A 15,417-nucleotide genomic window follows, 5' to 3' on the forward strand; every position below is an offset into this window, starting at 1 on the left:
CCCTGCTTGTGTGCTTTCTCTCTTTCTGTCAAATAAATAAATAAAATCTTTAAAAAAACAGAGCCACTAGGAAACATATGCAATAAGGCCAGTTTCCAGTTTGGAGCTGTCTCCTGGTTCACATGGCAATTCTACTCTTAGGTCATTATCCAAGAGAATCATCGTAGGGCATTTACATGCCCGACTTCAGTAGATTATGCCAGATTATCTCCTAAAATAAATAAACAGCAGAAGAGAGTGCCACCTGCTCCCTATGCATTCGTCAATTGTACATACTGCAAATATTTCCTCCCACTCTGTGAATGGAACAGAAGCTCCGAATTTAAATGTGGTCAAATTGATCAATCTTTTCCTTCATGGTTAGTGGTTTTGGGGATGCTGTCTAAGAAACTTATCTATGACCCTCCTAGAAGTTTCATTGTTTGCTGGTCTAGAGGTTTAATTAACCTAAAACTGACTTTATTTTCATATAGAGCAAGGAAGGTGTCAAATTTTATTTCTTAAAAAATAGCTTTTTTTAAGTTTATTGATTTACTTATTTTTAGTAATCACTACCCTCAACGTGCACAACTCTGAGATCAAGAGTCACATCCTCTACTGACTGAGCCGGCTATGTGCCCCAAATTTCAATTTTTCACATGGATTTTTGGTTGACCTGGTACTACTGTTCTGGAGAGCTATTTTATCATAAATCGTGTCCATATATAATGTGGGTCTACTTCTGGATTTTAATAAGTTCCACTAGTCTATTGATCTGTCCTTGTGTCAATAGCACATTGTCTTAATTACCGTGACTTTGTTTTTTTAAAGATTTTATTTATTTATTTGACAGAGAGAAACACAGCGAGGGAAGGAACACAAGCAGGGGGAGAGGGAGAGGGAGAAGCAGGTTTCCCACCTAGCAGGGGGCCTGATGCAGGGCTCGATCCCAGGACGCTGGGATCATGACCTGAGCCGAAGGTAGACACTTAATGACTGAACCACCCAGGCTCCCCAATTACTATGGCTTTAAAATAAATGTTTCTGGGGCATTTGCCTGGTTCAGTCAGTAGAGCATGTGACTCTTGATCTCAGAGTTGTGAGTTTGAGCCCCATGCTGGGTATAGAGCTTACTTAAAAATAAATTAAAAATCTTAGAAAATGAAATAAAATAGGGCGCCTGAGTGGCTCAGTTGGTTAAGTGTCTGCCTTCGGCCCAGGTCATGGTACCAAAGTCCTGGGATCAAGTCCTGCATCAGGCTCCCTGCTCGAGCAGAGAATCTGATTCTCCCGCTGCCTCTCTCTCTGTCTCTCATGAATAAATAAATGAAATCTTTATAAATAAAATAAAATATCTGATATCTTTTTTTAAAGATTTTATTTATTTATTTGACAGATCACAAGTAGGCGGAGAGGCAGGCAGAGAGAGAGAGAGGGAGAAGCAGGCTCCCTGCTGAGCAGAGAGCCCAATGTGGGGCTCGATCCCAGGATGCTGGGATCATGACCTGAGCCGAAGGCAGCGGCTTTAACCCACTGAGCCACCCAGGCACCCCGATATCTGATATCTTATATCAGGAATATTTTGGCTATTCTTGACCTTTTACATTTCCACATGCTTGATTCCACAATGAGAAAATGCTGGAATTTAGATTGAGATTGTGTTGAATCTAGAGATCTCTCTGTGAAGAACCGGCATCTTTGTAACATTAAGTTTTCTAATTCCAATTATTTAGGTCTTTTAAGATATCTCTCAGTAGGGGCGCCTGGGTGGCTCAGTGGGTTAAGCCTCTGCCTTCGGCTGAGGTCATGATCTCAGCGTCGTGGGATTGAGCCCCACATCGAGCTCTTTGCTCAGCAGGAAGCCTGCTTCCCCCCTCTCTCTGCCTGCCTCTCTGTCTACTTTGATATATCTCTCTCTCTCTGTCAAATAAATAAAATCTTTTAAAAAAAAGATATCTCTCGATAAATTAATTATAGTTTCAGTCTTGGTTAGCAATACAGATAAATACAGATAAATACAGATAAATACAGATAAAATTGTACCCAAAGTTTCTAGGAGCACTGTCAGTCATCACCCTGTGATGAGAAGGTCGAGGAAGAAGGGTAGAAATTGGGTGCCTGGGTGGCTCAGTGGTTTAAAGCCTCTGCCTTCAGCTCAGGTCATGATCTCAGGGTCCTGCAATTGAGCCCCGCATCAGGCTCTCTGCTCCGCGGGGAGCCTGCTTCCTCGTCTCTCCCTCTCTGCCTGCCTCTCTGACTACTTGTGATCTCTGTCTGTCAAATAAATAAATAAAAATCTTTAAAAAAAAAAAAGAAGGGCAGAAATTGTTACAGTCATTTTATAAACAATAAAGTTAAGTCTGAATCTGTATCTTGTCATCATAAAGCTGGATTTCTATATAGTCTTTTCACTAAACTTCTCTTTAAAAAAAAAAGATTTATTTATTTGAGAGAGAAAGATGGAGAGAGAACATGAGTCGGGGGAGCACAGCAGGCAGAGGGGGGGGGATAAAAAAGAAAGGGAGCAGGGAGCCTGATACAGGGCTCAATTTGGGGCTGGATCCCAGGACCCCAGATCATGACCCAAGGCGAAGGTGGACTCCCAATCGACTGAGCCACCCAGGCAGCCCTAAACTTGGTTAGAACATTGGAAGATAGACTTGTTTTAATATGTATCTTCCAAAGATTGTTGGCTTGTAACCTTGAGATTATGTTTGATAAAATGTTTGTGACAGAAAATTACATTTGTTCACTTAGAGTTAGAGACTATATTTGTCATAGGAGAGTGAATTTGTTTCCCGATCTTTTTTTTTTAAGATTTATTTATTTATTTGACAGACAGAGATCACAAGTAGGCAGAGAGGCAGGCAGAGAGAGGAGGAAGCAGGCTCTCCGCAGAGCAAAGAGCTCGATGTGGGGCTCGATCCCAGGACCCTGGGATCATGACCTGAGCTGAAGGCCGAGGCTTTAACCCACTGAGCCACTGAGGCACCCCATGTCTCCCGATCTTCTGATAATTACGTTGCTATGATCTCAGTGCTTTTGTAAGTAACTCAATCAGCATTATAACATAGTGTGGGTTTTCTGGTGCTAGCAATAGTGTCTGTTTTGCTACTTGACTTGGTTTATGACAGTAAACAATGCACATTCTCATTTTTCTCCATTACCCTTGGAATTTAGCAAAGCCCCAGGCTGTGTTTTGTTCTGGTGTTTCTTTAATTTTGTTTTGCAGTATGAGAGTTGGATCCGAAGATTCAAGTTTGTTTGATGATTATTGTTAATTTATCCCAAAGAATTTTTTCCTATTGTTTTATTTGACCACATTGAATCGGACCTTTCAGGAACTTTCAATTTTTATTGTGGTAAGAACACTTAACATAGTTTACCCTGTGAAATGTTGAATTGCCCAACACATACACAATATAGAATATTATACAGCACAGCTCTAGAACTTACTCACCTTGGAACGCCCATTTCTCTTTCAGTCTCTCTATAAAGTCTGCTCCTGGATCAAAGCTCCATTTCTAATTTTTAAAATTTTATTTTACCTCTCATAATTGATCTCACTTTCTACTCTGACCTCAATTTAATTTGATTTTCTAACTCACCAATTTGGTTTTCGGAAGTCCATCCTGCTATTTCGTGTGTCTGCTGTTTTTTAATCATGTTCCGTGATCACCATACCATCCTTCGTCAATTTTTGGTGCAGTGTTCCATGATTCCTTGTTGCCTGTCACATCACCTGCTCATTGCAGCTCGTGCCCTCTGTAAGTCAGTGTCCACATTTTTATTTCCAGGGCAAAAATACAGCTCTCGAAACCATCTGTTTGTATGTGCCAAGGTTTTATTTAAGTAGTTATTGAGGAAACCAGCAGGAAGACAAAAGGCCTGGGTGCAGGAGCACTGGAGCAATAGAGACATATCCAGTCGGTAGGGAAAGATGGCCACGACAAGGGCGCTAACCCGGTCCCAGGAAATAAAAGCGTATCACCTGTGGGGTTCACTTCTCTACCAGGCTGTTAAGGAAAGCAATGTATTGATTTCTGCAATAACCTCTAACGTTACAGTCTTACAGAATTATAAACCTTTGTACCCTCGTGGGTCGTGGTCTGTGATCCCACTGCGACAGCTACGCTGTGCTTCCCCGGAAAGTCACGTCAGTGTGCAGCAGGATTGTTAGAAAACGCTCGAGCTTGGGAAAAAAGCATCTATTTTCTTACTTCTTCTGAGTTTGTAACACATTTTCCTCCTCCAAACAGGGTTAACCCTGTTTGCAAATTGCCAACCGTGGCTGCTTCCTGCCGCTGCTCAGTGGCCTGTCCTTGCCTCTAGCCGCCACCGTCTGGGATATGCTGGTGGGAGAAGCCCCCGGCGGGAGATCCGGGCAAGGTGGAGGCTCGTCTCTAGACGCCCATGGGTGCCCCTCGTTTCTCAGTGGGAATACCTGCCCTTCACCGCCCTGAGTTTCAGCTTTCCCGGTCCCCATAAATTTCAAGGGGATGCTGTCATTTTACACACGGGATCGTAACCTACTGCTTTACTTGTTGGCTAGAATTAAGGCCAAATGGCTGTACTTGTACATCTTTCTGAGGTTAGCTTGAACTCTTCAAAGCCATGTGCCCCTTCAAAACTCTGATCTGTGGACACGCTGGTCAGCAAAGCGCGCATGTGCATTCAGGCCCGTGCGGTCTGCGACCGGCTGCGACCGGCTGCGACCGGCAGGGACCGGGGCTCGTGCGCCCACCCACGCGTCTGTTTGAGGCGCGAGTCCGACGGACCGAGGTGATCACAGCCATCCATACCCACAGCTGTGAGGAGGCGAAAGCGACTTTTGGTGCTGGTTCTTACATTATGTAGTTTGCTGCTTGTTGAAATGACTTGCTTCCTGGCGGCGGCGACGTGCCCCCCAGACGTGTTTTGCTCCAGGCCTCACCAGGGGAAGGAACACATGAGTTTTATTTGAAATGTATGAAGCCTAATCTGAGGTGCTTACGTCACGAGGATCTCCTGCCAACTTTAACAGCCTGTTTTTCCATAAGAAAGAAAGGGTTGGCCGTGGGCGGCCCGACTTGTCAGGAGGAGGCCGCTTTCCAGACGGCTCCCTCCTTTCCTCGCGACGCGGGGAGCCGACCGATATGGCACGTCTGCTGGGACCGCGCTGTTCACACACGCGGGACCGGAAGCCAGGGGCGGGGCTCGGGACCGGAAGCCGGGGGCGGGGCCCGGGAGGCGGAAGCGGCGGGGCGGGGCGGGGCGGGGCGGGGCCCGGGCGCTCATGGCCGCTGCTCTGCCTCACAGCCCAGCACCTCCAGCCGCAGAGCGATCTGGCGCGCCCAGCTCTGCGGATAAATTCGAAGGTAGCGCGTCAGGAGCGGCGGGTCCAGAGGATTCACCACGGGGGTGAAGGAGTCTTGATTTCCCCGAAAAGCCTGCAAGAAGGAGGACGGCACGTATTGGTTGTCTGACGGGAGGGACGTTACGACGCTTACCCCCCTGCCCCCGACTGGCCCCCGGGCCTCCCACTGTGGCAGCCGCAGGCCCCTACCCGCGCCCGCAGCGCGGCCCGCACCCGCCTCGGCACCTGTCCCCGAGGGAATGATGCCACGAACACGCAGATCCTTCACCCGCACTCACGAATGTCTCCATTTCTCCACACGCGCTTCCACACACACACAGGCACGCACACGTCTTCTGAACTACCTGAGAATAAGGGTGTTTGTAATCAAAGAATAACATTATCATGTCCGTCAAACGTCATGCTGATATAATAGAGCCTAATGTTTAAAAATTTCCAGTTACCAATACGATATCCTTACACAATTTTTCCAATCCAGAATCTAATAAAAATTACACATCACATTTACTTATGATCTCTTTAAACCACCTTTAATCCAGAACAGACTCCTAGTTTCTGGACTTTTTTTTCCTTCCAGACACCGACATGTTCAAGTGTCTAGGACTTGTGTTGTAGAATGGCCCACATTCTAAATGTGTGTGACTGTCTTCTCATTAGATTTTGGTTAAATATTTTTTTAACATTTCTTTCTTTCTTTTAGAGACAGAGAGAGAAAACGAGAGAGAGCCCAACCGGGAGGGGCAGAGGGAATGTCACGACCCTGAGATCACAACCTCAGCCTCTACCAACAGTCTCAGGCTTAACCAACTGCACCACCAGGTGCCCCTTGGTTAAACATTTTTAGTGAGAAAACCTAGTGTATGATGTGTCCTTCCCCTTACATCACATCACGGGACACATGATATTAGTTTGTCACATAAATTGATGATGCGAAGTTTGATCACATGGGAAAGGTGGCCCACCAGATCACTCTGTTATGGAGGTGATCATTTCCCTTCTCTAACCATCTGCAGAATGATACCTCTAGACCATGTAAAGATTCCCCAGCTTTCATCGCATGCTTTCAGCATTCAGTAGGAATAGTATATTGATGACTGCAAATTGATTTCCTAATTTTGTCATTTCTTCTACATTTAGTAGCTGGAATTCAGTGGAGAAAAGTTCCTCCTCCCCCTTTGTATTTGTAACTATGATTCTGGACTCCTGCATTCCTTCTTTCTTGTATGGACTGTAATCTGTTAGCATCATTATTCTTTCTGATGCTCAAATTGTCTCAAATTTGGCCAGCAGGAACCCTTTCCACCCAGCTCTTGTGTCCTCCTTGTAAGAACGCCATTAGCGTCCATGTATTCGAGCGTCAAGGTGTTCTGCAGGTACCTGGCACTTTCTCTGGTCCAGCTTTGGAATCAGTAAGCTTTCTAAGTACCCCAACTTCCTCTGACTGGGAAATGGGGCCTACAGACAAAGCTCTGCCCCAGGCCGAGGCTCCTGTTCAGTGTGTCATCTCACATTGGACGCTGTTATCTCATGGCAAAAGCACAAGACACTGAATCCAACACACACATGTCAAGTTTCTGTTTGGACTTACATTCCATTGGTCAAAATGAGGACTGTTGCCAAGCCCAAAGTCAATGGAGTTTTCAGGAAAGTGGGCAGTGAACAATCAAGAACAATAATACCTTTTAGCTCATCTGGTGTTTTCTGTTCATTTAGAAATTCTTTCTAATTTCTTGTTCCAGCAATAACAGACGGTCTTCTGTAGCGTGGAGCAGTAGGTTCATTAGTCCAAGAGCATCCTCTACTGTTGATAAAGTGAAGTGCAATATCTTTAGCAGGTGGGCCGGAAAGGGGGCCGGCGTCTGCGACAGGGTTTGCTTTTGCTTTCATAGGTCACTTGATCTCCACCAGTTGTTCATCCCCAAGCCTCCAGCAGGCATATCCCCCTTCACCAGGAATGGTGTCACCTCTAGTCCCGCACACTCTCGGTACTTTTCTTTCAGTTCCAGAAGCCAGTGCTCTGACCCGCAGGTCTTGAATGTTAACATTTCTTCTCTCTGTGTGGGAATTTCTCTCTCCAGAGTGATTTTATTTGTTTTCTACCACTCAGCATTTCTCTTTTTTTGAACAGTCTCTCCTAGACGCTCCAAAGTGCGCTCGGAAGCCAGCTCAGCTGGCTTTGCTGGTTTAGTCCCTACTTCCTTCTAAACAGCAACTCACAGGATTCTTTGTATTCTCGCTATTCTGTAGATGAGTTATGGGTGGTTTTATGCAATTAATAATACATATTCATAGCATCGGTGAAGAGAGATTCATTTCTTCCTTTCCAATTTAGATGCCTTTTATTTCTTTTTCTTGACTAATTTCTCTGGTTATAACTTCCAGTAAAATGTTGAATAGAAGTGGCAAAAGTGGTTGTCCTTGTTTGTTTTGTGAAAATTAATAAAAGGAGACCCCTTTAGAATGGAGTCAGGAGGCCAGCAGGGTGAGCTCACACACCTTACCGCTTGTCCTCAACTGAAAATCCCACAGGAAGAGATGGCTTTCTTAACAACTTTCCTACCAGAGAAGGACGGAAGGAAGGTTCGCCTCTCGTCCACCCTCATCCTGGCAGCAGCCCAGCCCATAGGAGACAGTCAGAACTCAGCCAATGAGAAACCACTACACTTCCAACTTCTGGTTTATCCCAGCTTCCCCCTTTCTGTATAAAATCCATTTTTGCCGATAAAATAACTGGCAGTTTTCTTTTGAAAGTTAACATTTGGCCATTTCTCCACTATATTGTCCCTTTCATTCTGGGATCACAGTTATGTAATTTCCTATTAGATGTCTTGTCTCTGTGCTCCGTCCTAGGTAATTTCTTCAGCTATATCTTCTGATTGACTAAATTCTCTTTGGCTATGTCTAATCGGCTGTTAAATTTTTCTTTGATTTTCAAGCTTCAGCAACTGTGTTTTTCATTTTTTAAAAAGATTTTATTTACTTATTTGACACAGAGAGAGCAAGAGAGAGAGAGAGAGAAAGAGAGAGCACAAGCAGGGGGAGTGGTAGGCAGAGGGAGAGGGAGAAGCAGGCTCCCCTGTTGAGCAAGGAGTCCGATGCAGGACTCGATCCCAGGACCTCCGGACCGTGACCCAAGCCAAAGGCAAACACTCAACCGACTGAGCCACCCAGGTGCCCCTATGTTCTTCATTTCTAAAAGTACTTTTGTTTTCCCAAAACAACCTAATAATTTTGGATAGTTTGTCATTTATTCTTATGTTTTCATAGTTCATCAATATCTGATGTTTTTGGATTGTGTATGTATTATGTATGTATGTATTTATGTATTGATTGTTTCTGCTTACTTGTTTTTTTTAAAATTTAATTAATTTTTTTTTGAAAGTCGGCTCTAGGGGCGCCTGGGTGGCTCAGTGGGTTAAAGCCTCTGCCTTTGGCTCGGGTCATGATCCCAGGGTCCTGGGATCGAGCCCCGCATCGGGCTCTCTGCTCAGCAGGGAGCCTGCTTCCTCCTTTCTCTCTGTCTCTGCCTGCCTCTCTGCCTGCTTGTGATCTCGGTCTGTCAAATAAATAAATAGAATCTTAAAAAAAAAAAGAATTGAAAGTCGGCTGTACACCTGGGGCGCCTGGGTGGCTCAGTTGGTTGAGCGTCTGCTTTCGGCTCAGGTCATGATCCGGGGTTCTGGAGATTGAGCCCGTGTCAGGCTCTCTGCTCGGCGGGGCGTCTGCTTCTCCTTTTCCCTCTGCCCCTCCCCCTGCTTGTGTGTTCTCTCTCTCTCTCAAATAAAATTTTTCTAAAAAGTCGGCTCCACACCCAGCTTGGGGGTTTGACCTCATGCCTCTGAGATCAAGAGTCATATGCTCTACCGACTGAGCCAGCCGGAGGGGCTCACTTGTGGTCAAGTTGTTTGGTGTCTTGTGTGTTTGCTAGTATTTATGATCTTATCATTTTAGCATGTGGGAACCTTGGAGACCTACACTGGGAGTGCTTTCTTCTGAGCGGACTTGAGCACAGTTCTGCCAGAGGCCCGGAGCTGCTACTAACCCACAACTACTTTATCTCTTCTGGGGTTCATTACTTAATGCATTCAGTTCTCCTGGCATTTTGCTCAAAGCTTGGTCTTAATAACAATACTAATATAAGTATTTTCCTTTGGGAAAGTTCATCCATTTTACATTTTCTCATATTTTACCTCTCTTTGCTCTGATTTCAGCTCATTATTTTCAAATCAAAGCTCATGGGTTTTTGTTGTTGTTGTTCTCGTTGGTGAGGAGGATGGAGAGTCCCCTTTCCTTACCAAGTGTAACAATGCATTAAGAAGTATGTGCTATAGGGTGTCTGGGTGGTTCAGTCGGTTAAGCATGTGCCTTCAGCTCAGGCCATGATCCTGGGGTCCTGGGATTGAGCCCCACGTCGGGCTCCCTGCCCTGCGGGAAGCCCATTTCTCCCTCTGCCTGTTCTTATGCTCTTGCTTGCGCTCTCTCTCCCTCTCAAATAAAAAAATAAAATATATTTTAAAAAAGAAGTATGTACTGTAAGTGAGATAGACTTTTTATTGTGGTAATATATACATAACATAGAATTTACCATTTTGACCAGTTTTAAGTGTACAATTCAGTGGCATTAAATAGATTCACGATGTTGTACAAGCATCACCACCGTCCATCTCCAGAATTCTTCATCTTGCAAAACTGAAACTCAATGCATTAGAGAGTAACTCTCCATTATCCTCTCCCCCAAGTCTTTGGTGACCTCTCTGTTCTACTTTCAGTCTCCATGAACTTGCCCTTCCAGCTGCCTCATTGTTAATTTTTTAAAAGATTTTATTTACTTATTTGTCAGAGAGAGAGAGCGCGTGCGCACAAGCAGGCACAGTGGCAGGGAGAGGCAGAGAGAGAAGCAGGTTCCCCGCTGAGCATGGAGCCGCATGTGGGACTTGATCCTGGGATCCTGGGATCATGACCTGAGCCAAAGGCAGCAGCTTTACCCACTGAGCCACTCAGGCACCCCTATAATTGTTAATTTTGTGTGTCAACTTGACTAGGTAGGAGGTGCCTGGATATTTGGTCAAACTATTCTGGGTGTGTTGCTGAGGATGTTTTTGGATGAGATTAACATTCAAATGGTAGCATGAAAAAAGCAGATTGCCCTCCAATTGTTTGAAAGCCTGAATAGAACAAAAAGGCTGACCTTCCTTTAAATACAAGAGAACTCTTCCTGCCTGACTGCCTTTAACTGGGACATGGGCTTTCCTAGCTTTGGGGCTCAAACTAACCCTGACTAACCCTAACCCTAACCCTAACCCTTCCTAAGTCTTGAGCCTGCTGGCCTTCAGCCTGGAATTTACACTATCACCTGTCTTGGTTCTCAGGCTTTTGGACTCAGACGGAACTCGACCCTTGGTACTCCTGGGTCTCCAGCTTGCTGGTTCACCCTGCAGATCTTGGGACTCGTCAGCCTTCATAACCATGAGCCAGTTCCTTACAATTATCTCTTTATACACAGACATACATACACACACACTCTATCAGTTCTGTTTCTCTGGAGAAGGCTCACTAGTACAGTCATGGAAATGGACTCATACAACTCTTGTCCTTTTGTGTCTGGCCTATTTTGGTCTGCCACATGCCCCAAGCCCCATTGTGGGGTGTGGCCTATTTCATTTAACATAATGCATTTAAGGTTCATCCATATGGTAGCATGTATCAGAGATAAACCCTTTTAAAAATGGGAATGTCTTTTGGAATATAGATTATCTATATCCTGGTCCACTGAGCCACCAGAAGTGGAAGTCTAACGCAGCATTGGAGGACCAGGGAATTCCTCCTGGAGATGATGTTTATCTGAGACTTAAAGAATCAGCCAAGAAAAAGGGGTGGTGCAAAGTACCTAAGAGGAGAAGTGTTCTAGGAAGAATAAACAGTATGTATAAAAGCCTGGTGTGAGAAAGAACATGCTGATTTTAGGGACCTGAGTATGAGGGGAGCTTAGAAAGCAAAGGAGCAAGTGGCAAAAGACTGTGCCAGGGAGATGGATAAGGGCCGTACCATGATTAATTCTTGGTAAAAAGGAAAAGAGATGAACTATTCGTTCTCTCACGACTCATGAGATCTCAAGACTTTTGTCATGTCCTCTAATTACCATAATTGGTCGACTTATCCAGCAAACCCTCATCAAGGAGGAAGACTGTCTGGGTCCCGTATGTTAAAGGTCAACGAGGTTCGGGCATCTAAGTTGCTGATGAGGACACAGTCATCTTTAAACATCTGGCAAATAACTCTCATTCTTCTTCACCCCTGCTTCTTGCCATCATCCTGGATGACGTCGACATCCACAGGATAATCAACTTTTGGCTCTCCTCTCCTCTTTCCTGGGATTGTACATCCTTGCTTGGAGTCACCGTGTCCTCCCCAAATGCCTTTCATGGTGTCCTATTGCTACAGATACTCAATAAAATGTGTCCTGAAAGTTTGATCCTATATCAACCTTGTTATGTTTCTAAATGTCCAGCCCTAGGAGAGATTTTGTGTCTCTCCCATGAGACTGGCATACCTTTACTTGGCCATTCTGAAGAAAAAGAGTCCAGCTGTGGCCGTCTTGACTGCTGGCGATGAGGAACTCCTTCACGTACATGTTGGTGAGGAGAGACTTCACCCCCTGCGTGATTACTCCTGTGACTTTCATTGTCTTCTGGAAGTCCACTTGCAGCCACTCTTTTGGATTATTTGCCTGGGGAAAGTCAGTTAGACTAGTAACCTGTTGGTTACTATTTGCTCCCAGAAATCCCCAACTCCTTTCTTCCCCACCACGTCAGAGCAGGCACCACTCTGCATTTTAACGGTCTCTTTGTCAATCTCCCTTCTTAGACTCTAGGCAACCTCACTGCTGCAATTTTTCATGATTCGTCCCTGTGCTCTCAGGGTCTGCCATTTAATAGGAGCCCAGTAAATGAATATACAGGCCCTATACAGACGGACTTATAAGAGCTATTTAGGGACTGAAGAATCACAAATTCAGTGGTTCTGGGAAAACAACTGTGCCCAGCGAACTGTACATGACAGCCACTTTCCTTTGAGGCACTAAAAAATGTGCAAAGAGGCCCAGTTGTTGATACGGGTCTGCCAGACTGACTTCGGCCACCACGGTTCTGTCACAGACATCAGCCAGTATCGCTAGAGAGATTCTGCTGCCCCGGGGCTCAGTTAGGGATCACTTCTCCCAACAAATGCTGTGCGGATTTCTCCCCCCAGACACAACCACCCTGGCACCTTTGGGAACAATCAGGTGACAGAAATGCCTTTAAAGAAACAGTCAAGGACCTTCTCTGTCCTTTCCCGACCTGCACCCCTCCTCTGCATCAGTTAGACGGCGCATCTGCTGCCTCTTACCTGAGGCCTCCAGGCGTTAGCTCTCCCCTGCAGGTGTAGTCGGGCTTGGGACGGAGACCAAGTGGCAAACATGCTGTTCAGGTAGGATGAGGCAGTAATCTGGGCGTCTGCTATCGCTTTATTCTCCATTCCCAATGGCATGCTGCAACCTCGGAGAAACGGAAGGACTGTAGTCGTCAGAAGATGCCTGCGTCCACTGACGCTCCAGGGTGACCGTCATCAGGACGTCACTTCCCAGGCATTAACTTCTGCATCGATTCTGTTACTGTTAGCCTGACAAGCCCCTCATTTCTGAGTCAGCTCTTCCCAGGTCTGTCTGAACCCCAGGCTTATAGTGACCAAGTCCTCGGTTTGGCCAGGACTGCACTGGTTTTAGCATTAACTGTTTTGTGTCCTGGGAAACCCCCCTACTCTTGAGAACGACAGGACAGTCACTCATCCTGCCCAGGGTTGGGAGATGGGAGGACCCATGACGGCTCGGCACTTACTGTTTAAATCACAGCCCATCAGCTCCATGCGAAGAGTGCTGCGGATGCTGTAATGTGTTGGGTGCAAACGGATGTACCGAGCAATGATTGGAGGGTTAAAAATATTGTGTTTTATCCCGGATGAATCCACATTGCCAAAGAAGACCTGTAGGGAGGGATTAGCACAGGTACGTGGAAAGTGGAGACAGTACAAAGCAATTCCTCCCAATCACATCTTCCCTCTAATTTTGCTTTGCACGTTTCTCAACAGCATTCAACACTCAAGTAAAACCCTTCTGGCTAGACAGGATGTTAGAGTGGAACACAAGGAGAGAAACCCCTGGAAGAAGTCGGGGCCAGTGAAGTGCTCTTCTGCTCTGGGGTCTTGTAAAAGGCTCAGCAAGGTTGAAGAAGCCATTTAGGGCTCTGCTAACCCAGCAGTCTGAGCATCACCTGGGAGCAGTTAGAAATCCTGCATCTGGGCTCTGTTCCAGGTCTACTGAATCAGAATGCAAAGTTTGAGAAGCACTAGTTCAGGGCAGAGTCAGCACCCTGCCCCACAGCCTCTGAGCAACCTTCCAGGAATGTGGGGTGTATGTGTGTGTGTGTGTGTCTGCATGAACTGTCAGGCTTTAATTAATAATTCATTGTATATGAATTCGTGAGACACATGTTAACATACAACATGTGGGGTTTAAGACCTTGACAAGTTTAGGTTCCAGAGGAAAGTGCATGGCATATTTAAAGGAAAAGGAACACGGTTTGAGAAACGTGATAGCAATGCCTATTCAAACGGCTTAGATTTAAACCATGGCATACAGTATAACGGAAGTTGAAAATTATCCTTTACAAAACACTTGCGATTTGTATCTGCTTGAATATGCTAAAGCAGGGATTAACGTGTCTGTTAAATAATCAAACATCAGAGTTATAGTATTATGGGGAATTTTCTAAGAAATTGTTTGCCGGGGCACCTGGATGGCTCAGGTGGGTAAGTGTCTGCCTTCAGCTCAGATCACGATTATAGAATCCTGGGATCGAGCCCCACAATGGGCTCCTTATTCAGTGGGGAGTCTGCTTCTTCCTCTCACTCTGCCCGCCCCCACTCATTCTCTCTCTCTCTCAGATAATAAATTAAAAAATCTCTAAAAGAAGAATATGGGGGCGCCAGGGTGGCTCAGTGGGTTAAAGCCTCTGCCTTCGGCTCGGGTCATGATCCCAGGGTCCTGGGATCAAGCCCCACGTCAGGCTCTCTGCTCGGCAGGGAGCCTGCTTCCCCCTCTCTCTCTGCCTGCCTCTCTGCCTACTTGTGATCTCTCTCTCTCTGTCAAATAAATAAAGTCCTTAAAAAGAAGAAGAAGAAGAATATGGAGGGACACCTGGGTGGCTCAGTTGGTGAAACATCTGTCTTTGGCTCAGGTCATGAACCTTCAGTCCTAGGATCGAGCCACACGTTGGGCTCCCTGCTCAGTGGGGAGTCTGCTTTTTGTTCTCCCTCTGCTCCTCTCCCCACTGGTGTTCTCTCTCTTGCTTGCTCACACTCACTCTCTCAAATAAATAAATAAAATCTTTAAAAAAAGAATATAGGGGTGCCTGGGTGGCTCAGTTGGTTGAGTACCTGTCTTTTGCTCGGGTCATAATCCCAGGGGCCTGAGAATAAGCCCCGTGTTGGGCTCCCTGTTCAATGGGGAGTCTGCTTCTCCCTCTCCCTCTGATTCTCCTCCCTGCTTCTGCTCTCTATCTCAAATAAATAAAGAAAATCTTTAAAAAAAAAGAATATAGATGCAGAAATCCTCAAATAATTTTAGCAAACCGAATCCAGCAGCACATTATAAATATTACATTTCATGTCTAAGTAGGAATTCTCCCAGGAATACAAAGATGCTTCAACGTAAGAAAATTACTTAACACTAAAGCAATGAAACAAAGGTGAAAAAGCCCATGGGATCCTCTCAATTGATGTAGAAAAAGCACTCAGAAAAAAACAAATTTTCCTGAAAAAAACCCCAGCAAATTAGGAATGGAAAGGGAATTACAAAATATAATGAAGGGCATTACTGAAATAGCCATAGCTAATGCCATACTCAATGGTCGCAGACTGAAAGCTTTCCCCCTGACATCGGGAACAAGACAAGAATGTCTGCTTTCACTGTTTCTATTCAAGATTGTAATAGAAAGCCTAGCCGGAGCAATGACACAAGAAAAAGAAATAAAAGGCATCTATATTGG

At 45.4% G+C, this 15,417-nt stretch overlaps 1 protein-coding gene across 2 annotated transcripts in view; it reads right to left on the reverse strand.

Annotated features, from left to right (window-relative positions):
• Positions 1-3,317: 3,317 nt before the first annotated feature.
• Positions 3,318-15,417, reverse strand: part of F8 (coagulation factor VIII) — a 111,613-nt gene continuing 99,513 nt past the window's right edge. The window contains exons 23-26 of one of the 2 annotated variants that reach the window (XM_080831254.1): positions 13,210-13,354; positions 12,722-12,870; positions 11,886-12,062; positions 3,318-5,408 (exon numbers count right to left, since the gene is read on the reverse strand). In XM_080831254.1, coding sequence (XP_080687380.1) covers positions 5,253-5,408; positions 11,886-12,062; positions 12,722-12,870; positions 13,210-13,354 — 627 coding nt within the window. In that variant the 3' untranslated portion in view covers positions 3,318-5,252. The remainder of the gene's footprint in view (positions 5,409-11,885; positions 12,063-12,721; positions 12,871-13,209; positions 13,355-15,417) is intronic. The other variant, XM_080831255.1, reaches the window with a different exon arrangement.

Source organism: Martes martes, assembly GCF_963455335.1.
Source record: "Martes martes genome assembly, chromosome: X".
Classification (NCBI taxonomy): domain Eukaryota; kingdom Metazoa; phylum Chordata; class Mammalia; order Carnivora; family Mustelidae; genus Martes; species Martes martes.